At 44.9% G+C, this 25,068-nt stretch overlaps 8 protein-coding genes across 8 annotated transcripts; 4 read left to right on the top strand and 4 right to left on the bottom strand.

The window, feature by feature from the left end:
- Positions 1–1,481: 1,481 nt before the first annotated feature.
- On the bottom strand, positions 1,482–3,240 carry PADG_07430 (uncharacterized protein; the record flags this gene model as incomplete). Its single annotated transcript, XM_010764544.1, has 4 exons — positions 1,482–1,882; positions 1,977–2,418; positions 2,489–2,979; positions 3,069–3,240. 4 exons carry the CDS (start codon positions 3,238–3,240, stop codon positions 1,482–1,484), a joined length of 1,506 nt encoding a protein of 501 aa, XP_010762846.1.
- Positions 3,241–4,406: 1,166 nt separating this feature from the next.
- On the top strand, positions 4,407–8,576 carry PADG_07429 (uncharacterized protein; the record flags this gene model as incomplete). Its single annotated transcript, XM_010764432.1, has 14 exons — positions 4,407–4,688; positions 4,747–4,911; positions 4,972–5,080; positions 5,137–5,226; positions 5,302–5,629; positions 5,688–6,127; positions 6,194–6,269; positions 6,349–6,592; positions 6,679–6,740; positions 6,794–7,270; positions 7,354–7,783; positions 7,862–8,092; positions 8,165–8,441; positions 8,533–8,576. The coding sequence occupies 14 exons, from the start codon at positions 4,407–4,409 to the stop codon at positions 8,574–8,576; spliced, it is 3,255 nt and encodes a 1,084-aa protein (XP_010762734.1).
- Positions 8,577–9,032: 456 nt separating this feature from the next.
- PADG_07428 (uncharacterized protein) lies at positions 9,033–9,603 on the bottom strand (the record flags this gene model as incomplete). Its single annotated transcript, XM_010764431.1, has 2 exons — positions 9,033–9,487; positions 9,516–9,603. The coding sequence occupies 2 exons, from the start codon at positions 9,601–9,603 to the stop codon at positions 9,033–9,035; spliced, it is 543 nt and encodes a 180-aa protein (XP_010762733.1).
- A 989-nt stretch (positions 9,604–10,592) lies between these two features.
- PADG_07427 (serine/threonine-protein phosphatase 2B catalytic subunit) lies at positions 10,593–12,504 on the top strand (the record flags this gene model as incomplete). The annotated part of the gene is made up of 5 exons (XM_010764543.1): positions 10,593–10,710; positions 10,774–11,105; positions 11,165–11,422; positions 11,492–12,390; positions 12,432–12,504. The coding sequence occupies 5 exons, from the start codon at positions 10,593–10,595 to the stop codon at positions 12,502–12,504; spliced, it is 1,680 nt and encodes a 559-aa protein (XP_010762845.1).
- Positions 12,505–13,636: 1,132 nt separating this feature from the next.
- Positions 13,637–15,666, top strand: PADG_07426 (uncharacterized protein; the record flags this gene model as incomplete). The annotated part of the gene is made up of 3 exons (XM_010764542.1): positions 13,637–13,988; positions 14,097–14,232; positions 14,298–15,666. 3 exons carry the CDS (start codon positions 13,637–13,639, stop codon positions 15,664–15,666), a joined length of 1,857 nt encoding a protein of 618 aa, XP_010762844.1.
- Positions 15,667–15,811: 145 nt separating this feature from the next.
- On the bottom strand, positions 15,812–18,036 carry PADG_07425 (uncharacterized protein; the record flags this gene model as incomplete). Its single annotated transcript, XM_010764430.1, has 6 exons — positions 15,812–16,388; positions 16,464–16,603; positions 17,093–17,186; positions 17,291–17,435; positions 17,559–17,701; positions 17,843–18,036. 6 exons carry the CDS (start codon positions 18,034–18,036, stop codon positions 15,812–15,814), a joined length of 1,293 nt encoding a protein of 430 aa, XP_010762732.1.
- Positions 18,037–20,085: 2,049 nt separating this feature from the next.
- PADG_07424 (uncharacterized protein) lies at positions 20,086–20,675 on the bottom strand (the record flags this gene model as incomplete). Its single annotated transcript, XM_010764541.1, has 2 exons — positions 20,086–20,253; positions 20,367–20,675. The coding sequence occupies 2 exons, from the start codon at positions 20,673–20,675 to the stop codon at positions 20,086–20,088; spliced, it is 477 nt and encodes a 158-aa protein (XP_010762843.1).
- A 416-nt stretch (positions 20,676–21,091) lies between these two features.
- PADG_07423 (uncharacterized protein) lies at positions 21,092–24,474 on the top strand (the record flags this gene model as incomplete). The annotated part of the gene is made up of 6 exons (XM_010764429.1): positions 21,092–21,166; positions 21,254–22,795; positions 22,859–23,002; positions 23,065–23,238; positions 23,295–23,384; positions 23,452–24,474. The coding sequence occupies 6 exons, from the start codon at positions 21,092–21,094 to the stop codon at positions 24,472–24,474; spliced, it is 3,048 nt and encodes a 1,015-aa protein (XP_010762731.1).
- Between the last annotated feature and the right edge of the window lie 594 nt (positions 24,475–25,068).

Genomic DNA, 25,068 nt, shown 5'->3' with positions numbered 1-25,068 from the left:
ATGGACGAACAATACTGAACTTATTCGAAAACTTTGATCACAACAGACAGCTAATCGAAAAGTTCAAGATCTGAAGATCCTTATTTCATCAATCGAAGATGATTTCAGTAATGAGTTGGAATTGAGTTCAAAGAACAGAAGTACTCCATTCCTTCTTATTTACTCAACATTGGGGAGACATTAGCGAATGTATCAGAACCCCTCAAATAAAAACCAATATCACATATCATTATCAACTGCATTCACATCCTGCACGCAGATTTAGATTGGAAATTCAAGATCAGGGCACAGTGAGTGGTCTAAGGCGGTAACGGTTAACCATGGTCATTCAAGCTCCCAAAATACAGTGGTTACAGATTTTGCACATTCCTCTCTGACGGTATACTCCGCACTTTGACCGCACAGACACAACGGCAATTGCAGACAGAAGAAGTGAAAAGTAACATCTACAGAGAAGATTCGGTAGTGGGAAACGGATGGACTCATGCCTACCCAGAGCCTATTGGGGTATGAGACCAGGAGGGTAGGGAAAGGAAAGAGACGAAGGAATTCGTATATCTCGATAGATTTCTTCCCAAAACCCAACACCCCTGACTATGAGTTATTCAGTTTTACCGATAAAACTTGCCTCGGGTGCTACCCTCATAGTGGCGCACCTGGACAAAGTGGAATCATCAAAACTACCATCCCTGCACCAAACGAAATCCGACATATGTTTATATATGCAACAACTTGTCATTCCATCACATACCATCACATATAGGGTGGCTCTTTTTCAAAGATGCGAAGTCTGACAAGAAGATCATACCCTTACCGCCGTATCCTGGTGTGCTTCCATTTTGGATTCAGGGGAAGTAACTGGAGTCTGTAGATCTATTACGCGCGTCAACCATAATACACCTCATTTTCTCGTCCTGAAAATTGTTTCCCAAATTATCGCTTTCGGATAACCCGAAAAATCGGTACCAAAAACAAGGCCGAGTATTTCTAACGCTATTAGCGGCGCTTTTTCGTTGAAAGATAGGTGTTTGAAGATGCTGCAAATCGACGGATGTTGAACACAAATGTGGCAGGGAAATGGTTTTTTGGGAGCATATTTTAGCCACTCTTTGGAACGGATGCTACCAATCGACCCATGCGCCATTGCGGGACTGATAATGAAGATCCTTGTTGATCTGGCTCTTGTAACAAGTCGATCATAAACTAGCCCAAGGGAACGGTGCGCAAAGTTTAAAGTTTGCTCAGATAAATACAGAGTTAGCATCTAATCTCGACCTCATTTTTCAGCCAAATAGTGAACGCCCAGTCAGAAACAGTTTTATTCGTCGCAACCAACAAACAGTAGAACAATTATGTGATAGTAAATATTTGCATCTCTTCATAACTAGATTGCTGACAGACAGATAGCCACATAATTACACGTAAAATGCCAGCAAATGTTCATTCCACATATTAACAAACATCCAACAGGAAAAGATACATCAGTATGTCCAGTACCATGATCTCGCGCCGTGTGATTCCACCACTTTGGTGATCTTCTTCTTCATAACCTCTTGGGCCTTCGGTGGGATATTTTTTCGCATCATCCAGCGGAGAGTCCAGTTCCACGGCATCAACATTTGTAAGAGCAGCAAAGGCGCCGTTTTCATGAGTAGCAAAGGTAACATTTTTATCAGCAATATGGGATCTTCTAGAAAAGGTGGTAGGTCACCACCAAGTCTAGGCATTTCGGTTAAAACGCCGGATTTATACATCTGCACAACGGAAGAGTGAATTTTGGCGTCTTTAGGTATGTCACGGGTGGCCCCGAGGTTTGGGGGCCAGTAGCGCGGGATCCACTCTCCGTGCTCAAGTTCCAGACGAGTGAAGAGGGGGAGGATTTCTGTTGGTTCAGCGTGAGACGGGGAGTTAATACGAGTATGGGACTCGGATGTATATGGGAGAATTTCAACTCGTGTGTGTTTGGTTGGACATACCTAGGATCCACCACATTAACGTTGCAAAACGTGTAACTCCACGGTCAAAAGCGAGGAAATCGTGCGGCCGCCGTTCTTTGAGTACTGATTCACGTGGAGTGTGTGAGGGACTCCCATGAGTAGGCAATAACACTGGCATATGCCCGGCTCTCATATGGCCTCTTTGTTTAATAGTCTCCTGGTCAAATGCTAACTTGCCGGCGGGTTGGTCTTCGAGCGCATTGACCTGATCAATCATCCAGGCCAACGGGATATCGGACAGAAGATGCTTGCCGGGGCCTTCATAGTGGAATCCTCCGCCAACATCACAGTGATTACCCGCAAACCATACTTCTTGGATGTCGGAGTCTTTATGGTCCTTTTCGAAAAGGAAGAGGGCGGGCTTGAACTTGAGTCGGCGTTCATGGATGGAAACTGCATGGCGGATGTGAACCGCCGGTGGCTTGATTTCATGTTAGACAAACTGGCACAAAGAGGCTACAAATTCAACTCGGGTAGACGGTCGCTTTTACCGTGGCAATGTAGCGATATGACTGTCGTCGGAAAGGAACGTCAAATTGGCCAACGCTGTTTACACAGTCAAAAAGGCCAAGGAAATACACTTTGACATGGCGACGACAAAACGTTCTCTTAAATTGCCCCAAGTATTGCTCATGTTCGAGCTCTTTAGCGCTCTTGTTCAGCTTGCCTCTGTTCCGTTGAAGCTCACTGAATGATTGGAAAGCAAAGCGAATCATGTCTTCGTTTCCCTGGGACAACAGACCAATGACGTTGATCATCTCCGCCAGGAACCGTGCGGTGTATGCTCCACGGGAGAATCCGAAGATATATATTGCATCACCCGGTGAGTAAAATCTCATTAGGAACTTGTAACCAGCGGAGACGTGGTATTCGAAGGTGGTACCAATTGCTTGATCCATCATTGATCCGATGCTAGCTCTTACTCGATCTATAAAGGTTGTTCCAGAGCCATTGGAACCCGCGTCAAACGTCCCAATCCCAGCTGAATAAAACAAATCAGAATCCAAAACATGCGCTTTGCGGTGAATCTGAGATAAAGGGGACATGTGTGTGATTTATCACGATACCTACGCTGATAGTAATGAAACTGGTTCTTGTCAAAGCGATTCAACATGTCATAAATTTTAACGACATTTGTATCCGACTCATTTGCCTGAAAACTATTCCCAGTACCATCGAAGCATAGGACGAGACGCCTAGGGGAATCACTCCGTTGTTCTCGGTTTGTGCTGAAAGGGATCATGGTGAGTTACTTCAGGGATGATTAAGTTGTCATCACAAAAGCCGGTATGATAGGAAAAAGCGGGAATATTTGCGCAAGATATCCTTCAAGATCAAGTGGCGAAGTTCGCCAGCGGCCGGATCGACAAGGGGAAAGAGCTTTTTATCCTGAAAGAAGTCGCAAACAATTTGAGATCGCGATAATTAACAAACCCCGCTCTTAGACTCTCTTGCATGATCACGCTCGCCAGCCAACACAGACCGAAAAAGCTAAATATGGCGGACCAGCTCCAGTAATAATGTGTGTTAGTGTAAATGATGGCTGAAAATTGCGTATGTGCATCCCAATCAGCTCCACCAGACGATATATATCCCCACGCCAAATTTTGGTCAATGGTAAATCTCTATCAAAACTGCATATCAAAGATGGGCAACAGCAATGGCTTGAGCTTCGGTGGGCTTTTGCATAATTAAAGGTATCTTTGTCAAACGGCTGACTGAGGATTTCCGTCAAATAGGAAAGCCTCAATTTTCATCAATGTTGGACAGTGCTGAGGACTGGAGAGAAAAAGTAATGCATCCTGTTGGAACCATGCATTCGACCATCCCAAGTTTTGCAGAATTTCACGAAACTGGAAATTCTGGCATCCCACATGCAATGGCCATGAATGATATTTGGTGCCCGGAGGGATCGGCACGAGTCCCATGATTGGCGGATAGCTGTAGTTTGTGCACGCCTCGAGGACTAGTCTAGACCCAAATGCAAGAACTGTATCACAAAGAGCTGCCACAATTAATTGCACGTCTGGATAGCTAAGTACGTTGTCAAAGTGTGGCTAGCTTCAGGATTGTATGGATCTAAAGACTAAGCCCAGGGATCTCCATCCTGATGGGGCTCCGTATCGGAAAATACTGGACTTTGGAATGATGACCCTTCTGGCCCTCATCTTCTCTGAAGATGTGTGATTGCATGTCGGTCCCCCGCTTTGCTTCCATGACACGGGAATAAACTCTGCGACAACTCGTGGCTTTTCTGGATCTTTTCATATAAAATACTTTCCCTCGATTGATTCTCATTTTGAGCGTATCCCACTGGTCCTGATTTGCAAGCTCGCACAAAGGTCTTCCCCCTGTCTTGGGAACGGGCTTTTGTTCTTTCATATCGCTTTCAATTAATTTCAAATAAAGATGACTTCATATTTGACGGCAAGTGTTGTGATAGCGGTGGTGACCTTTACCCTATACAGATTTGGTCATGGCATCCGCAAGATTGTCTCTCCGAAATCAAGTAGTGAGGATGACACCGTCACAAAGAAGGACAACGATGGAACGGGTATCGACAGTGGTTCCCTCATCCTGACCATCATGAAACACCATCCGAAGAATATGGACCTGAAAAGAGTTGGCGACGTAATCAAATTCGTCAAGGACACTGTGAAAGGGAAACCCATGAATGACAGATTGCTGGCGGTAAGTAAGAGTCTGGCGAGCAGTTTGTTTTCATGGACTGAAACCGACGGCATGATAGATGGAAAACATCATTGCCATGGTTGGCGCGTTGCCACAAGGTTCTAAACACCGGACTAAATTGACAAACCTCCTTATCACGAGACTTTGGGATAGTCTCGAACATCCCCCGATCAACTTCCAGGGGCCACAGTTTTACTACAGGACCCCAGACGGAAGCTATAACGTGAGTCTACCGCATTTGAGAGGTGGGTGTAGGCAAAGATAACTAATAGTATCACCGCAGAATGTACATTTCCCGAACCTGGGAAAGGCTGGAATGCCATATGCAAGGTCGATCCGAAGCGACACCATGCTTCCAGGCGTCAGACCAGATCCAGGATTGCTCTTTGACCGTGAGTCCCAACAATGACTACGTGAGAGAAAGCATTGTGTTGATATTTTGATATAGTTCTCATGAAACGGGAGGATGGCCAATTTAAAAAGAATGAAGGAGGAATCTCATCCATGTTGTTCTATCATGCAGCTCTCATTATTCACGGTAAGGAGAAAAAATGAGCCTTTGAGGAACAAAGAATGCCCTTAGAGTCGAATATGATTTGCTGAAATGATATAGATATATTCCGAACTGACCGGCGCGACATGAATATTAATAACAATTCATCCTATCTTGACCTTTCGCCATTGTACGGATCAAGTCTTGAAGATCAATTGAAGGTTAGGACTATGAAGAATGGATTCCTCAAGCCGGACACTTTCCACGATGAGAGATTAATTGGACAATCTCCTGGCTGCAACGTCCTCCTAGTGCTGTACAGCCGGTTCCACAACTATACAGCTCAGACTCTGCTTCTAATCAATGAGGGAGGACGTTTCACACCCAAAGGAGACGATGAAGCTTCACTTGCCAAACTGGACGAGGACCTGTTCCAGACAGCCAGATTGTATGTTCTGTGAACTCGCCGATTTGAGGCTGACGAGATAGGCTAACAAAATTTCTAGGATTGTAAACGGACTGTATATCAACATCAGCCTTCACGACTACCTCCGTGCTATTACCAACACCCATCATTCTGACAGTACATGGACCTTGGATCCACGCGTCGACATCCCAGACTCGTTGGTAAAATCCGGTCCCGAAAGAGGCATCGGCAATCAGGTCACTAGCGAATTCAACCTACTATACCGCTTCCATTCTTGTATTTCCCAGCGAGATGAAGTATGGCTGGATGACTTCTTTGGGGAAATTTTCAAAAGCACTGGGAAGTCCATCGATGAATTGTCCCTGAAGGATGGCCTGCAAGCTCTTGGGCGGTTCGAATCCATGATCCCCAAAGATCCGAGTAAGCGTAATTTTGGTGGCATCGAAAGAGGGGAGGATGGTAAATTCCGAGATGAAGATCTTGTGAGAATATTGAAGGAAAGCATGGAGGACCCAGCAGGTACGCAGTTCTTGGTATAATGAATTGGAACGATCTGTAGTTGCTAACAAAATCCAATCCCTATAGGTTCTTTTGGACCCAAGAACACGCCGAAAGCCTTGCGAGTTGTCGAGATCTTGGGTATACACCAAGCCCGCCAATGGTAAGGAGATAGCTACTTATTATTCCCCAATTGGCCTCCTGGATTCCACGGGATCCTTTCTAATATTTGCTCTCCGTAGGAGAACGGCATCACTCAATGAGTTCCGCAAATTCTTCAAGCTTAAACCCCATGAAACTTTCGAAGATATCAATCCTGACCCAGAAATTGCCGATCATCTCCGAAACCTTTACGGACACCCCGATAATGTAGAAGCCTATCCAGGCTTGTACGTTGAAGATGCGAAACCGAGAATGGACCCAGGGTCGGGTGTCTGTACCCCTTATACCGTCGGCAGGGCTGTGCTTTCTGATGCCATAACCCTTGTTCGTTCAGACAGGTTCAATACACATGTGAGAAATTTGCCCTCACACCCATCAGCCATTCGTACATCGCTAATGCCTTATGACAGGAGTACAACGTTGCCGCACTGACAAATTGGGGAATGGCAGAAATTCAACAGGACTATAACACGTAAGCTGAGCTTTTGCAGTCTAGAATACATATGTGCTGATAATATTAAACAGGCTCGGAGGCTCCATGTTCTACAAACTCATCCTGCGTGGTCTGCCAGGGTGGTTTCCATTTAACTCTCTCGCAGTAATGCAGCCAATGTACACAAAGGATATGAACCGCGAAATAGCAACGGAGCTCGGGACAAAGTTTCAATATACCGAAGCCGATCCGAAACCTCCACCCCGACGCATGATTCTGACGAAGCATTCAGAAATCTCCCAAATGTTGACTGACCCCAAAAGGTTCCCCGTTCCCTTCGGAAAGCCTTACGAAAATTTTATTGAAGGACGTGACTTCGGTCACTTCATGCTTGCAGGCGATATGCCACGTAACAGAGACCAGCGAAATTTGTATGGTGGACTGCTCTATGGAAGTGGTGAACTGAAAGGTCTGGTCTCGAAATTCATCATGGAGCAGACCGACAAATTCTTGACTGGTAGTATGTTCCGAATTGGAGGTAGGACGTATCATGTCGATATCCTTAAAGAGTAAGTTGTTCAATGAAATCGCAGAAGTATTTTCTCCGCCAGCTTGACCACCAACGCCAGCTAACCCCTATTTCAAAATATAGTGTCGCGATCCCTGTCATGGCACGTTTTGTGGGTGACCTCTTCCAATTCGACCTGAAGACAGAGGAGAACACTTCCGGAACATATAACATAGATAGCCTATACAGCGATCTCCTGGATATTCGTGTCTGGGGATTTGGAAACGACGATCCTGCCCTCGCATGGAACCGCCGTCGCGACGCACAAGCATCCACCAAGAGGCTACTTGCATCCACCGAAGCATACATCAAAAAAGTTACCAGCGCAAGCAGAATCCATAACATCATAGGTGCTATGACCAACGGTATCAAACCCCACGACCACGCAACTTCCCTCCGCGACTTTGGGCGGGACAGTATTATGGAGCTTCTCGCCAGTGGGAAATCGGTGGAGGAAATCGCAGACATCATGATATTCACTGCACTTGGTGGCATTGGTGCTGCGATCAGCACGGTAAATAATTCTTAGAAAAACTTCCTAGACTTTTGCCTGGAAGGAATTGCTGACAGTGCTTGTGTTGCGACAATTCAGGTTGCTGAAATTCTCGAGTTCATGATTGCCGTTCCAGAAAACGCGGAGCACCTCGAGGCATTCCGGGCTCTGACTCAAGAAAATTCCGAACGGGCTGACAACGATCTTCGACGATATGTTCTCGAAATGCAGCGTCTGACAGCTGGCCATATCACGATGCGCGTTGCTACTCAGCCGGGCAAATTTGGTGCTCAAAGCTTCCAGCCCGGTGACCAGATTATCGCATATTTCGTTCGTCCACCCATCTGAAGCAATCCAAATACTCTAAAAAGGACATTTCTGTAAATCTAATATTTAAAATAGGCTGCTGCTTGTCGCGATCCAGAGGCATACCCGGAGCCAGAAACAATAAAATTGAACCGTCCGCTAGAGAAATATATCGGATTCGGCGACGGTCCCCATCAATGTTTTGGAAGGGAGTTGGCTCTGGCTTATCTGGTCGGTTTTCTCAAGCGTGTCACTGCGCTCAAGAACATTCGCCCAGCTCTAGGAGGAATGGGCACCTTGAAGAGGATAAAGAGGAACGGTATCCCATATTACGTTTCGGAGGATTGGTCCAGTTTTACCGGTTATGCATCCAGTAAGTGTGACCTCCAATCCAATTGGCTTCATAGCCATATCACCGTGACCTTTCACGATCCCGCCGTAGCTGATCAACCGTTCTATTTTAGCATGGCAACTTCAATTCGAAGATCCAGATTACGTTGTATGTTGAGTGAGCGGCGGAACCACGATAACATGGTCTGGCGATGTATATGGGGACTGGTTTATTTAATAATATTTTCCCTCCCTTAAAACTATTCAAGACTTCATAACATTTCTTAATCAAAATGTCTAAGTTGGTTAATAATAATAGTGGTTGACGCTGTAGAGCAATGAGTCGTAATTTTCTCCCTAGAAGTCCTGAAGGAAGATCCCTGTATTTTCTTGGATATTCTGGTTCGATTGGCTCTCATATCATATCTGAGATCTGCTCGTAGAATACCAAGGGGTTAGAGTTGTTCCCTTGGTTACAACGTGCCCTGTATCCTGGATGATGCTTTCTCGAAAAATATATGCCCTTCGTCCTTTGATCACGCTTCTCCCTAGAGAGGGATGGCAAGCTGTTGGCATATATGCAGTCCAACAGCCGGGAAAAGACTTTGCGCATTCGCCTGGCAAATATACGGGATCATCGCATATCAAGCGCACCAAACGCACGATCCAACTCTTGCCCTTCACTTTCTGAAATTGTACCCGAAGTACCTTCTTTACATTTCTGAGTCGTTGGGTGCTGATTCTGAGGGGAAGTTGACTCGCCTTCGGACGCATGTGGGGTTACTCGCATAGGCTGCAGTAACTTCTCCTCCCGATCGAGCCATCCCGGTGCGATTCTACGCTTTTCCGCCAAATCTCGCTTTCTTATCGATTCCTCCCAATCCTTGATTGCGGCTAGGCTATCTTCTTGCATCTTTTTCATGTGCTTTTCTAACGCCTCGCAGGATGCGAGGATCTCGCTGGGGTGAGCCACGTGCCCACCACCAGGGGCAAGGACATAGCGAACCTTATCTGAGCTGCTTGGGTCGACTGAAACTGATGGGGGAAGAGTGGAGGATACGGATTTATATGTATATGACAGCGTTGTCGCTGTAGGTAAGGATATAAAAGGCGACACCGTTAAGGGTATCTGGGCGAGGAGAGGGTGGGGCTCTGAGGCACATGTTAATAACCATGGGGTCCTTGATCGCGGCTGAAATGAACATCAGGACAGCTACTGACTATATGATTCATACATGGCTCAAAGAAAGAAGACTTCCAGGGGTTATTGGATATGAGGAGGGCCAGAGAAGCTATCTGGGGTTCAGAAGTCTGGAGATGTAGATGATTGGTGCGTGATACACAACTTAAGAAGCAAAAAGGGAGTGTATATATATATATATATATATGGCTGTGCAGGCTGAGTGTGTAGGTGGTTGTAGTTGATGCTTGCTGTCGTTGGGTGAAACTCCGGTTATAGAGAACGTGGGAGTTAATGAGCGGAGGCTGGGATATGGTTAAGGGTCCTCGAGGCCGTAGCTGACACAAACGTCGGGTTTCTTGCTGACTACGGCTATTCTGCCATCGCCCAAGTGAGCCATCCATAACCTCCAATAACTCCCAACTTCTTCCCCCACACAACACCACATAGGAGAATATCGCAGCCAACGATCAACATCAAACTTCCAACTTTTCCAATTCCTTGCCCGGTGTTCGATGCCAGTGGCAACTACATATTTCTCCCCTACTCAAGGTGACATTCTAAGCAGCAGTATGTTTCTTTTCCCTTATTACATACAATCTATGCCATGTCCAAATCATGGATTCACTAACATAATTGCATCGGCGTTGATTGTAGCAAATCCCCAAGAAGTTAACCAACCTCTACATACCAGTTCGACTTTTCTTAAATCTGTTGCGGGGCAATATCTACTGGCGCAGCTATCAGTTAAACGAACCCGCCTTATGATGCCTGGAGCGATTTGATCTTCTCCCGATTAACTACATAGTGCTTATTATTGTTGATCCGATTTGTTTGTCGTGATAAAGCCTGTATCATCATTGAACCCTTGCAGCCGGCACCGATATTCCCTCGTCCGACTGTGTGGACTGCCATCTCCTTCCCTGTGTTGCCGTGGATTTACCTTCCTACACCTTTCCGTCGCAAACGTATCCACCATATTTTCGGCGAAGTCTCTTAGGCTGGCTCGCAGACATGGATGCCAAAATAGAGCGAGCGGTGACGGAGAAGAAGCCTGTTCCTGAAATCGACTTTACTCTCCATACCATGGAAGACGGAACTCAGGTTTCTACCCACGAGAGAGTTTGTAAAGGTGACATGACCGGATTTCGTCATCATTAACTAGTGAAATGCATAGACTAACATTCTCCAACAGAGGTACAAGCGCCCGCATTCCAGGTTCCCACAAACGACAATTTTTGGTCTCTCGAAGACCCAACGAAACCAAACCTACAGTTTCTAAAACAACATTTCTATCGTGAAGGTCGCCTTACTGAAGAGCAGGCATTATGGATTATACAGACGGGCACCCAGTTGCTGCGCGCGGAGCCTAATCTCCTAGAAATGGACGCGCCTATTACAGTTTGCGGCGATGTCCATGGCCAGTATTATGATCTTATGAAACTATTTGAAGTTGGTGGCGACCCCGCGGAGACGCGATATCTCTTCCTTGGTGATTATGTCGACAGAGGATATTTCAGTATCGAGGTATGTTTTTTTATCCACTGTCTTTCTTAAATTTTAGTCTTTGTTAATTTGTCTTTCAGTGCGTCTTATACCTCTGGGCTCTGAAAATTTGGTATCCAAACTCTCTATGGTTATTGCGAGGGAATCATGAGTGTCGCCATCTCACAGACTATTTCACATTCAAACTAGAGTGCAGGCACAAGTACTCGGAGAAAGTCTATGATGCCTGTACCGAATCTTTCTGTGCTTTGCCACTGGCTGCCATTATGAACAAACAATTCCTCTGCATTCATGGCGGTCTAAGCCCAGAGTTACATACTTTGGAAGATCTGAAATCAGTAAGTTCGGTGGGAGATCATCCCTTGTGTTGTGTGTTTGTGATGTTGTAACTAATGGCATTTGCCTAGATTGACCGCTTCAGAGAACCCCCTACCCAAGGACTAATGTGCGACATACTTTGGGCTGACCCGCTGGAGGAATTCGGCCAGGAAAAAACAGGAGAGTATTTTGTGCACAATAACGTTAGAGGATGCTCATACTTCTTCTCTTATCCCGCTGCTTGCGCATTCCTGGAGAAAAATAATTTGCTATCCATTATTCGAGCTCACGAGGCCCAAGATGCCGGTTACAGAATGTATAGGAAAACACGAACAACTGGATTCCCCAGCGTAATGACGATCTTCAGTGCACCAAATTATCTCGACGTCTACAATAACAAAGCTGCAGTCTTGAAATACGAAAACAACGTCATGAACATCAGACAGTTTAACTGCACTCCCCACCCTTACTGGCTACCGAATTTCATGGATGTTTTCACATGGTCTCTCCCATTTGTCGGCGAAAAAATCACTGACATGCTAATCGCCATTTTGAACACATGTTCCAAAGAAGAGCTGGAGGAAGAATCACCATCAATATCTGGCGCCGCATCGCCCGCCCTTCAAATGGATCCTGAGAGCACTGAGTTCAAACGACGTGCTATCAAAAACAAGATTCTGGCTATTGGCCGTCTCTCTCGAGTTTTCCAGGTACTACGTGAAGAATCAGAGAGAGTTACTGAACTCAAAACTGCCTCGGGTGGCCGCCTCCCTGCTGGCACACTGATGCTCGGAGCGGAAGGTATCAAGCAAGCCATCCATAACTTCGAAGATGCTCGCAAGGTCGACCTACAGAACGAACGTCTTCCACCCACCCACGAAGAGGTGGTGAAGAGAACTGAAGAGGAGCGGAAACAAGCATTGGAACGTGCTGCGCAAGAGGCAGAGAACGACGCTGGCTTGACGAACATGGCCCGAAGGATCAGCATGTGAGTTCTATCTGTTCGATTATATGTGACACGCAAAACAGCACGGTGCTAAAGGAGAATACCAACAGGTCTTCTGGGTCCGGTAAAAACCGTCGTGTCAAGCAGGAACAGTAGATGAAACTAACTCTCGTCCCTTTTCTTGTTTTAGAACCACAACTCCACAAACTCCAAACTGATATCGGTGTCGTTTTATTTTTATTTTTATTTTTTATTTATTTTTTTTGCGGCTTTTCAAACCCCTTGCTAACTGAGCTCTCGCGTCACGATGTATTTGCATGTTTAATGCCCTGGTTCCATAGCTTGTCTTACACAGAGATAGACGTTTTGCTTGTTTTTGGTCATCTGGAAAGAGGTGAGCAAGAAAAAGAGAAAGAAAAACTTATACGGATATGCTGTGTCTCTGAGAGATGTGTGCACTTCTTTTCTTATGTTCCTTTTCTAATGTCTTCCTTTCTCTCAGATAATGACCTTTTTGAGACAACTTTGAAAATAAGGCATGGGTCTTGTTTTATTATTATTAACACCTGTGATGATATCAAATGCAGCATACTGCCTTTGGGCAAATTATCCTCTGTGTTTTGTTTATCTTCGTCTCTCTCCCTATCTCCCTTCCTGTATATATGTACAGTTTCCTCTACACACTTTTGGTTTTCTTTACCCCCCTGACCGATGATTTTGCATAGTATGACTGGCATGTGCATGATACACCCAAACCTAATGTTGCACGATGTAAATTTTCCCCTGAAATTTACTTGGTTCTTATCCCACTAAAGCAGATTTTTCTGATGTATGAAAAATTAGTACATGTGTTCCGATTCCAGTGTACATGATTGTTATCCTGAGGTATGCCCCTAAAAGCCAATGAAATGTCAATTGCATGTGCACTGTATAAAACTCACAGATCTTCTGCAGAACGGAATAAGGTGCAAAAACCATCATATCTGTTTATGTATCCATATTGTCTGAAATTCGGCTGTCTTGATGCAAATATAATTCGTCCTGTCAATCTTTTATGCGTTTGATCTAGATATTTAACTGTCAATATACAGTCGTGTACAGAGTACATTCATTTTAATGTAGGGGGGGGGAAACCTCAAAGCATGCTATGTCTGAGTGAATAATCTGCTATTGTTCATCTCTTCGAGACAGAATGCCAAGAAAACACCCACCAACCAACCACCCAAAATCCCGAGCCATTCTTCAACATTCAACAAACAACCAATCCTTCATACTCCCTCTTCCCCAAATGCCACCAAAACTCCATCCCTCGCTTTCAATACAGGCCATCCTCTACACAGAATCCTTTTTCTTCTGTCCCTCCTGCTCAACATGGCGTCGCTCAATTTCCTCCCAGGCATCTTCCGCACGCTACCGAAATCTTAATCCTACTTGTCGAAGCCGTTCCGCGTCGACCTTTGCTCCTCCATCCACAGCTCCGCACGCAATCAATGTCACGAGGAATATCCCGGAACGGTTTCAGGAGCTATATTCTGCCTTGCGCAGCGTGTATGATGTTGCTGCAACACATGTTAACCCGAGTAGGCTACAATTGGCTTTAAGGGGACTGGAAACCGAGATGCCCGTTATTCGGGTCGCTGGTACGTTCTGGAGCTCATTTATGGCCAGTTAGGAAGGGTTGTCGGTCCATTTTATGTTTAATAATGTCAGACTTTGGCTGACTGGGCTGATTCATGACTCTGCAACAGTTCTTGGTTTGGATAATACGTCTACGACGGCTAGGCTTGTGCGACTACTCCTGGCTGACCCGTTGAGTCCAAAGCAGGAATGGGAGAATTATCTGGAAACATATCGGATGGACACTTCCCGTGGCTTATTGATAAAGTATGGCGTCTTAAGTAACATCCTTGAGATGGGTGGATTTGAAATACTAATAACACCGTTTTTAGGTATGGCGAACGAACAGATCTCGCTGCTGACTATAGCTTGGTACCAACTATATCGGTTCCCTCAATAGCACTGAAAGCTGCCAACCTGGAAATTCTCGTTTCTCCCCTGGGTGCGAGTTTGAATGCGGATAGCCATATCACAAGTAGCACTTTTCTCGTTCCTACCATTGCCATCCAGTCGACCAGTACGGGGGCTCATACTTTGGTCCGATACCCTGTGCACAAGAGCATTGTCTGTGGGAAAGGTATTGATGGATTACTGGCATATATGAGGCTGGTAGAACGTGCGAATACCAAAGAACCTGAAACAATACGTGCTGCATTCGAACTCAATTTGAACAAAGGTTCAACTCAAGAAAAAGAAGGAATTTCTTTTGTCAATATCGACCGTGCGGAGGCGGCATTGGATACATTCCGTAAATCTGTCCAAAATGCAACAGAGTATGAGAAGGGCTGGTTAGGGAGCGGGGTTCAACCTTTGATAGAATGGATGTCGGCCCCTTCGAAGGCTGAGACTCTCGATCCTTCAATTAGAAGGCTTGTTGGATCAGTTCTAGATGGAGCAGAGGAAAGCATCATTAGGGACCAGCACCAACAAAAATTGGTGCGTGAATCTAAGACTGTCCCGGAAGAAGTGCGAATGGCTTTGCAGGAAACAGTTAGCTCGTGGGCGGAACGTGCGCATACAGAACTGCGAGACACTCTCAATCAGGCATTTGCGAGTAAGCCGTGGCGGACTCTTTCTTGGTGGAAGTTATTTTGGCATGTAGATGACGTGGGGGTGATAACTTCTCGTATATTGCGGACGGCATGGCTCCCAGAGGCCGAGAACGGGGTAATTTGGATTGGTGGGAAAATCCATCAGGCAGGACTGTTGAACCACGAGGCGAATCCAACGCTGGATGTTCAGGAGTCCCCAGAATCCAAGTTATCCTCGTCGTTTCCCAAGGAGAAGCTTTGGCCCACGCAGATTCCAGATATTCGGCACCAACTTTCCACTCTAAGTGTCCCTTCTTTACATGCCCTCGCACAGAAACTTGTTTTGTTCAGCGTGTCAACCACTGCACTAAGTTCCGCGCTTTCTGCCCTGGTGTATGTTTCCTCTTTAAGCTCTTCGGTATATGAAGCCGGCACCATCGCGACGATCGGACTCTTCGTCTCCCTGCGCCAACAACAGAAGGGCTGGGATGCGGCACGAGGCTTCTGGGAGCGCGAGGTCTGCGAAGAAGGCCGACGCGCCTTGAAAGACACTGAGGAGTCACTCCGTACCGTGATTTATGAAGGTGGGCGGGCGATCGAAGCAGCTCCGGAAACTGAAGCACTGCAACAAATCAACAGAGCCCGTCAAGCCCTCTCGGATGTAAAATAGTTTCCCTTTTTTGTTTATTTATTTATTTACTTATTTTAAACCATATGTGGTTTTCCCCTTATGAGACACCAAAAGAGAGAAAAGACATAGATCCATTCTGAGGACAAGTTGGTCTAATAAGCATAACAACTGGAGAATATGGAATTCAACTAATCTCTATACTCCCATCCGGCACTCCGCTAGTACTCCTCCACCTCTTCACCAAAAACTGCGTGATGGGAAACATCTCCTCTCGGTTGCTAGGCGTTTCATCTCCCATCCTCCCCTTCCATTTCACTACCTTCACATACTCAAAATTCGCTTTCATCCTGCATAATCCCGCATCTGTAATAGCATCCTCTGGTCGTTGTGCCCCAACCAACAACACCAGTGTCTCCACTTTGCCTTTCCCATCCTCCTTAGTCGCTGGCAGAGGCAATATCCCTCCAACTGTCACAATTCCTCCCAACTCCCTCTCCCCATTCCCTCCATCATCAACGAACCCAACCCTTCCAACCTCCAACCTAACACTTAATCCCACACTATCCCCCTGGACATACTCAAATATCAAAATATCTCTACCCCGATACGCAAGTTTCCGTACCAGCACAGACAGAATTAGCTCCTGGACAATCTTGCCAGTCACACGTGAAATCCTAGGTCTGCGTCCAGGGCCTCGGGATTGAAGAGGATATCGTCGCCCCAGTGGTAGGCTGGAGGCCGAAGGGGAAAGGGTGTTGGCGCTTTTAGGGCAATTCAGGTTGTCTCAGGTAACAGGAGGGCGGAGACGAAGGGAATGAACGGGCAATTTTTGTCACCTAGTCCGTGTAGGATCAGGAGAGAACGTTTGTGGATCGCGTGGTTGGTGGGAGGTATGGTGAGGGTTAGAGAGGAGGGGAAGCAGAGGGTTGGGGGATTGGGGGCATGACGCTTGCGGGTAAAGCGGTTTTGGTATGTGCTAATGGGTTGAGCAGGGTGGAGTTTGGTTTTAAGGGGAATTTTTCACTTCTAAGGATGGTCCGTCCTGGCTTGTTAATAGCTGTAGGAAACTTTTCTGTGTTTAGATAACTGTCGGTGGGTAAAATTCAAGTTACTAGTGGTGAAGCTCATATGTGGAGATCGAAATATAACTAGATTGGATTGTTTTTCGAGATCATTCAAAATTAGAATCTATGCTGCAATGAATGCACATCATTCCAGAAAACAAGTTTCTATTAGGATAGCTTTACATTGAAGAAAATGTGCCTATCTGTTATTATATTAGGAGTACGTATGCATGCAAAAATCAATTTCCAGGGAGATATTCAGATAATAATACAACACACCAAAAAAAGGGCTCTTTAAACACATGAAAAAGCTGTTATAACACATCAGTTTAATCCAAGTTTCTCTATAGCAATCCTCCTAATAGCTTCATTACTAAAAATGCACCCGTCTTTGGATACACCTGACCCTTCCAAGCCCTCTCAATGCCCATCGCCAGCGCCGTAGTGATAATGCCAATCTCCTGTGTCGGTGGAACAAGGGCTGGAGCAAACGTTCTATATAATGGACCAAACGCTTCCATCACTCGATATGAGAGTGGGAGTTGGAGGTTGGCGGTTGGCGGTTGGCTGTTGCTTAGTGCACTACCAAATAACGTTACATGCTAGGATCAACATGGTTGGCCGGAGGGAATAGGGATTGAAAGATGTGTTTTGCTTTGGCCATATCAAGCAGAGCCTTTTCGCATTTGCCCTTGACAGCGGCGAAGGTTTGAGTGAATTTGCCTTGGCTTTGTTGTAGCCTAACTGTATTGTATGAAGTTAGTGAATACGCGAGGTCCGATCTCAAGGATTTCATCCAGGTGATTCCAGTATCCGCCATAATATCAATAAATGGTGTGACTGAAACTTACACCTTGATCTATTCACATTGCAAATTAGCAGGTGATAATATCATCCGTATAGGAGATAGAAACTTTCCTGAAATATAAGTATGCTTCAAAGAATCAGCCATCGTTCTGAACGCGTTAGCTGCGGCTGAAGGGTAGTCCTTGGTGGTCTTAACGTCCTCCCTAAACATCACACATCAATCAGGTCTGTCCTTTCATATATAATATTATATTTTTCCTCCGACGTAGCTGATATTGGCAGGACATATCAGCGGCAGAATGAGTCTCTCATATAACCACCCCACTGATGAAATAAACGCTCACTTCCTTACCAACCAGTGATTGGGATATGCCTTTGGGCCCACACACAGCCCTCGGCTCCTTCGAGCTTTTTCAATATCGGCAGGTCCACGGCTGAGGATTGTCAATTTGGATGTTCGCCCTGGGATCAAAGGTAACATCTGGTTAAGAACTCCGAATCCGACGAGGTCAGTGGCACCTGTGAAAATGAGATGCATTGCGGATAGATTAAGGGTATAGAGAATATAATATAAATATCTATATATCTATCTATATATATATTAACGAATCAATTTGATATTATATTTGTAAAAACCTATTTCCCAACAATTGAGAGAAACTTTGTGTAGATTTTGTCAACCAATATTTGTTTTATGAAATATTGTGAAGCATATAACTAACGGGAACTCAGACGTTTCATGGAAGTGTCCTTGAGGCAACAAACAGCATTCCACTGCTTTTCGTATCCCAGCTCCTTTCACAAGGCCTTATATTAAGTCAACGTTGTTAAAATTCACGAAATTAAAACCGTGACAACAAATGTTTCTCAATGCTCAACATCATCAGAGCTGGAGCCAATGGACTTGTTGGACACAAAGGGCAGAGAAGTGTTAACTCGTTTAACTACTGAGAAGTTAAACTAACTACATAGTTAGTAAATTGGTAGACCCTCGCTTAACTAACTAGTTACTCATCGGATTTCAATGTTGGACTTCGACTTCACAGAGGGACGGGAATAACCTAGTTGCCATGTTGGAAGGTTAATAGACTTACTTTTCCAATCTGCGGTCCTTTATTTATGTGGGATGACAGGCTCTGCACCTTGAATATCCAAGATCGTAAGGCTGGGAGCTACCTTTTGGGCAGTTACCAATTGTTTAGTTGTTACAATCTGGCCTTGGGGAACCCCTTTGTAATGACAATATAGGAGCTTAATGTGCATGGTTCCTGGGGTGGCCACCTGGTGCTCTTAGCCATTGCATCATCGTCCATATACGTGATGATCCCAGATCAACAAGTCGCCCTCCATGCGTAGGGCAGAATAACTTAGCCAATTTCCAACAAAAGTAGGGGGGAGGTTTTCATTGAGTGAAAGAGATCCTGAGTCATGCGGATAAAAATAACAGAGGCTTAGATTCTCCCTTCAGATTCAAAGTTCAGAATGGGCTTGACAGGCTTTATCAAATTAAGTATTTTAATATATATTTAGGCATAGATATATCTATACATTTTACTTTATTAACAGCTATTATAATATTTATTGCATTAGTATCTAATTGAAGATGTATACGTCAAAAAAAAATTTATCTTTTGGAATAATAATATTATTTTTTAAAAGCATTGTTATTGACAATTTCTTTACTAGGTATTTTACTGTTTTGTATGTATATTGCCACTTTTATTTTTATCAATAGATTTATTTGATTCAAGTAATAAAGTTAGAGCTAGTTTTTACTTTTTTTACATACTTCATTAAAATTTTTATTTAACCTATTATCTGTAATAATTATATCTTCTATGGTACTATTAATTTTTATGCATTATCAAAGGCAAAATTTAATTATATGACTCATTTTTTTTAATGATATTTTTATATCATTGGTAGTAAAAACGCACAATTTTTTTAAAAAAATGTTGTTTATTAAAAGATTATGTGAAAATCTCCATTAGCCACTAGTATAATTTTAGATGGTATTGTTTTCTATTTCAAGGTATTAGAAGATGTTTTTTCTCTTCTAGCTTATGATTTGTTTCTTCAAGATTATTACTCGTGTTAGCATTTTATATAGATCTTCAACTAGATTAATTAACTACATATTATGAAGATTTAGTTAGTTAGTTTACTTTTAATTTTAAAAGAGAATTTATATTATTTTATGGTACGATTTGAAAGAATATCAATTTTAGATTTATTAGCTAGTAGTTTGTTGTATATTTTCTAATTCAAAGTTCGGGATAGCTTGATAGGAGGTTCAGATTTCCAGCTTGTTGGATAGAATAATACCGAGGGTGAATCTCTCAACATATTGTCGATAATCGGAACTTTGGTGCCGGGTATCCCTGCATGGAGATTTTGAGCATAGATGAACAGTCTCTAAGCAATTCCAGGTGGAAGGGATTGGGCGACGCGAAGAATGATCGCGTTCCAGTTACTCTCACAAGACCCCAAAATAAGGTTGCGGTTACACATAAACACCAGGACCATAAGTATATTATTATTGGAACCAGGGCTGCAGCGACTCCAAACCCGACGAAACGGAAGCAAATCATTTGATCAAAATGATTCGCTCCAAGGATGGCAACAGTCGCACGGTGTGCGTATGGTTCCACCTTGGACGGGAAACACGGGTGTTTTCGCATGTCAATAGGATCCAGATGCAGCCTCGTTTAGGAATCACGGAGGCACCTTTGGCAGTCGGAAAACTGCTTCCCAGCTGTAATTGATACAAGTGAGGAGGTCTGTGAGTCAACTGGGTCTCCCCGATGGAATCATTGCACAGACCTCTGAATCAACAAAGAATTAAAAAAAGATTGCACAATTATGCACGGCAGCAGCCTCTGCAGGTAGCATGTGGGGGACACCAAATGCCCTCTTATGGGTTGTCCAACCTGTCATTGTTAATGATAGGGAAAACAGCACCCAGTTGAGGCAAGCGGAGATGAAAGAAGCGGAGTTTTTGAACCAGATCAATGCGAGTTCTACTCCGTATTGCGCATGAGCTTCAGTCCATGGGAAACCCATAACATGGGTGGGTCCGATGCTAATCCGTCGGGCCCGTTTAAAGGCCTTTGTGTGGTTTGTTTCTAGCGAGGCCTGAAGATCTTCTCCTGGTTCTCTCGTGGTTGACGGGTCCATGGTCCAGTCAGATAAAATGTTTTGACCCTTGAATCCGCGTGGCTCTCTGGGACATGCATGGGACTAGCCTCCTTTGGAATAGCCAGAGGTCAGGTGATCTGCCATGTGAATCTCTAGAAAGCTACCACTTTTTGCAGTTTTTTGTTAGGAGATATTGAGTTATTTATATCGTTGCTGTGAGTTGTTGGATAAATTAATAAGAAGAATAATAACCCCACTGTCATTACCGCATCATGATATTACACCTGTTACCCAACGTTGGTCTTCTTTCATATTGTGCTTCTTTATCATTTTCAATGTATTTTGCTAGTTCTGCTGGCTAAAAGTTGCTTTTGTCAGCAAAATGAAGTTTGCTAAGTAAGTCATGGTGATCACTTGGTGCAAGGGTCCTCAGTGTTTGTTTTAAGTATGCAGTTATGCTGATCGCTCTTTATAGAGAGCTGGAAGAGGATTTGGTTCCTGAATGGAGGGCTAAATACCTGAATTACAAGGTCAGCATACTTCATCCTATGTCCTGTGATATACATGGAAATGTTCAGCCAAATTTGCTAACAATGCCCCTCTTATCTGCTTTCTAGGCTGGCAAAATAAAAGTAAAGGCAATTGCACGGGCGGTTCGCCATGCTGAGCAGTCTCCTTCCGTCAATCGCCGGCGGATTAGCCAGATCTTTTCCCGTGAAGAACATTCCAGTCCCGATTCTCATTTGCAGCCGCCCTCCCACCTGCATGGATGGGCTTCTATTCCTGGGATCCATGAACCTTCCCCTGCCGTAGACAGGACGGATTCTTCTCTATCATATGAAGGTGATGACAAGATTGAGCATACAGGAGCTGGAATTCCTGAAAGACAACTACTTCAGTCTCCAACACGGTTTAAAGAGCAAGCTGGAAGTTACGGGAGCATTGTAGCATCACGGGATGCAACCCCGTCTATTCCACCATCTCTTGAACTTCCAGATCCCGCCTTGGATCCCGGGCAACCGGATTCACCCCCCCTCTCTCCCCACCAGAGTGGCGCTTGGACCAGTGGCGTGGTTGGCCAGTCCCGAAGCTCGGAAGATGTCAATATCAATAACTCAGGATTATCGAAAATACGAAGCGAAGATGTTGCTCCAGTCACCACTCCGACTAAAAAATCTGTACTCTGGCCCCGGCGCCATTCCGTACCTGCACGAATATTCGATCAACAAAAGTCACGTTTGAAAAGCGTGTTTATACCCAAGTCTCATCGCGAAACTAACATAAACAACGGCTTCGCAGACGAATTGATAGTTCTAAAATATAGAGAATCGGAGTTTTTTGCTTTTATGGATATAGAGCTGGCTAAAATTGAATCATTTTACCTGTTGAAGGAGAAAGAGGCAACGGAGCGGCTCGCGACGTTGAGAATGCAACTCCATCTCATGAGAGATACTAGGATCGAGGAGATCAGAGTCAGCAGGCGGAATGGGAACGCAAAAAGTTCCCTTGGTGCGGTAGCCTCTCCAACCAAGTGTTCTTCCGTCGGAAATTGGAAGACGCCGTTGGGGGGTGCCATAGGGAAAGGCCGCTCGAGGAAAACTTCCAATGCCATGCAACAGCTCGCAACACCTTCTGGCCCAACACCAAGACCCTGCGCTACTGACAGCTGTCGAGATTTTGTTCGTCGTCAAGATTTAAACGAAGTTTCATATCGTTCAGCTAAAAGGAAACTAAAAGTTGCTTTGATAGAGTTCTACCGTGGACTCGAACTTCTCAAGGCCTACGCAGACCTCAACCGAAAAGCGTTCCGCAAGATGAATAAAAAGTACGATAAAGTTACGAATACCCGCCCAGCTGGTCGCTACGTTTCCGAGAAGGTCAACAAGTCTTGGTTTGTCCAGAGTGAGGTGGTTGAAAATCACATGGTGTCCGTCGAAGATCTCTATGCGCGCTATTTCGAGAGGGGGAATCGTAAGGTCGCCATCAGCAAACTTCGTGGCAGATCTTCAAGAACCTACGATCATTCTTCAAGCTCTTTCCGCAATGGCTTGACTCTTTCGGGAGGCATCGTTTTCGGTCTTCACGGAGCTGCCTATGCTGTGCACCGGTTGTATCATGGGGACGATGAGGTCCGTGTTTGGACTAGTTACTTGCTTCAGGTTTGTATCTTTCCAAGTTACATTTGCCGCTGGGAAAAGATATATACTAACTTTCAAGCTTAGATATATGGTGGTTTCTTCCTCGCGGTGTTTCATTTTCTTCTTTTCTGTCTCGATTGCAAAATTTGGTCAATGTCTAAAATCAACTATGCCTTCGTTTTCGAATTCGATACCCGACATGCGTTGGATTGGCGTCAACTGGCCGAGGTATGTTTTTCCTGTATTCCTGATATCACTACGGCCCTGACAATTTCTAACCTGCGTTACAGCTACCTTGCTTGTTCTTTATGTTACTTGGGATATGTATGTGGCTCAATTTTCGCTGGGTAAATGTAATGTACATATACTGGCCTGTCCTTTTGATAACTCTCACCGTTGTCATCTTGCTTCTTCCTGCTCGCATCCTCTACCATCGAAGTAGGAGATGGTGGGCCTATTCAAACGTATGTACTCTACACTCCATTCCCATCAAACTCGAAATATTCTGATGTTTCAAAAGTGGCGGCTGTTGCTCGCGGGTCTCTACCCTGTTGAGTTCCGAGATTTTTTCCTAGGAGATATGTACTGCTCCCAGACCTATGCCATGAGTGTAAGCATTTCCAGAATCAACATATAACATGAACGAAGCAACAAAGAAAAACTAACGGACGTCATAGAACGTCGCACTCTTATTCTGCTTATACATCAATGGATGGGATAACGCACCAAAGTGTAATTCATCCCATTCACGAGTGATGGGCCTCCTCTCGACACTCCCGTCTATTTGGCGTTCCCTTCAGTGTCTACGACGTTATCGGGATACTACAAATGTATTCCCCCATATTGTAAACCTTGGGAAATACACGTTTTCAATCCTCTACTACACGACCCTGAACCTCTACCGGATCAACAACTCAAAGGGTCTTCGAGCCCTCTTCATCACATGCGCCTGTATCAATGCCATATACAGTTCTACGTGGGATGTGGCCATGGACTGGAGTCTAGGGAACCCCTACGCCAAGCACAGCTTTCTCCGAAAGTCTCTTGGTTTCCGACGCCGCTGGGTATACTACCTAGCAATGATCATCGACCCGGTCCTCCGATTCAACTGGATCTTGTACGCCTCATTCACGCATGGGTTTCAACATTCAGCCTTTATAAGTTTCATCATCTCATTCTCCGAAGTATGTCGACGAGGAATGTGGTCAATATTTCGTGTGGAGAACGAACACTGCACCAACGTCGCCAGATTCCGTGCCTCACGAGATGTCCCGCTACCATATGTTATCCAGACCCCATCCGGGCCGTCACTTGGCGAGGTACCTGAACAACAGTCTAATGCCGTCCAACAAGAAAACGTCCCGAGTGAGCAACAAGCTGCGACAGGTTTTGATGTGGAGAATGGCGTCGAAAATGGTTCTATTCGACAACGCAAGGCGTCCTATGCTCCCGACATTGCGCGAACGTTGACGCGTGTAGGTACAATGCTTGCAATGGCACATGCGCAGGACTTCGAGCGGAAAAATCAACTTGGGATTCTGGGTAAGACTGCCGACGATGAGAATCCGCATCCGGTAGGTGGGAGAGATAGTAGTACGGAAGATGAAGCGGAAGACGACGATGAAGAGGAAGTAGAAGAGATAGAGGCGGAGGTGGACCGGGAATTGGAGTATCAAGATGGTGGGAAGAAGACATCTTAGATCTTAGATCCTTTCTATTTCATTTTTTTTTTTTTTTTTTCAATGCCCCCCTTTTTCATGTTCTCTTGTTGATATAATGTTTAATGATAAATGAGATAGATTTCTGTGATTTATGTTGCACACTTTGCCTGTACTTTTATTGTTAGTTCTGTTTATGCTGGACTTTTTAGCTTGATGCTGTTTATGCTGGAGGGGGGGCGCGGATGCTACTGCTGCTATATGATCTGCTTGATGGAAAATGTGTTGTACAGTACAGCCCTTGTTATGCTTGCAATTCGTTGCAGATAATACATGCTCTTTGACGTTCCATCTGAATTATTAAACCTGCTTAGGGCGATTGTAAGAACTTGAATTGCATTAGTTAACTATAGTTTAGCGGGTGAGTCGGGTTGCTAACAGTGAGGCACGATTCTCACCCCAAATCAGAGCGAATGCAACGATCCGATCTCTAGATACTGCTGTCTTCTACGGCCCTGAGGGCCCTTTACAGTCCGGACAGCTTCACAATTTGTCAAGAGCACTCACTCGACGGAGCCTAAAATCTGAATGGTCGGACCTTACGGCAGTCCGACGAATTAATAATGACCCCCGTCA

The sequence above is a fragment of the Paracoccidioides brasiliensis genome (genome assembly GCF_000150735.1).
Source record: "Paracoccidioides brasiliensis Pb18 unplaced genomic scaffold supercont2.11, whole genome shotgun sequence".
Classification (NCBI taxonomy): Eukaryota; Fungi; Ascomycota; class Eurotiomycetes; order Onygenales; family Ajellomycetaceae; genus Paracoccidioides; species Paracoccidioides brasiliensis.
This window is presented reverse-complemented; position numbering and strand designations above follow the sequence as displayed.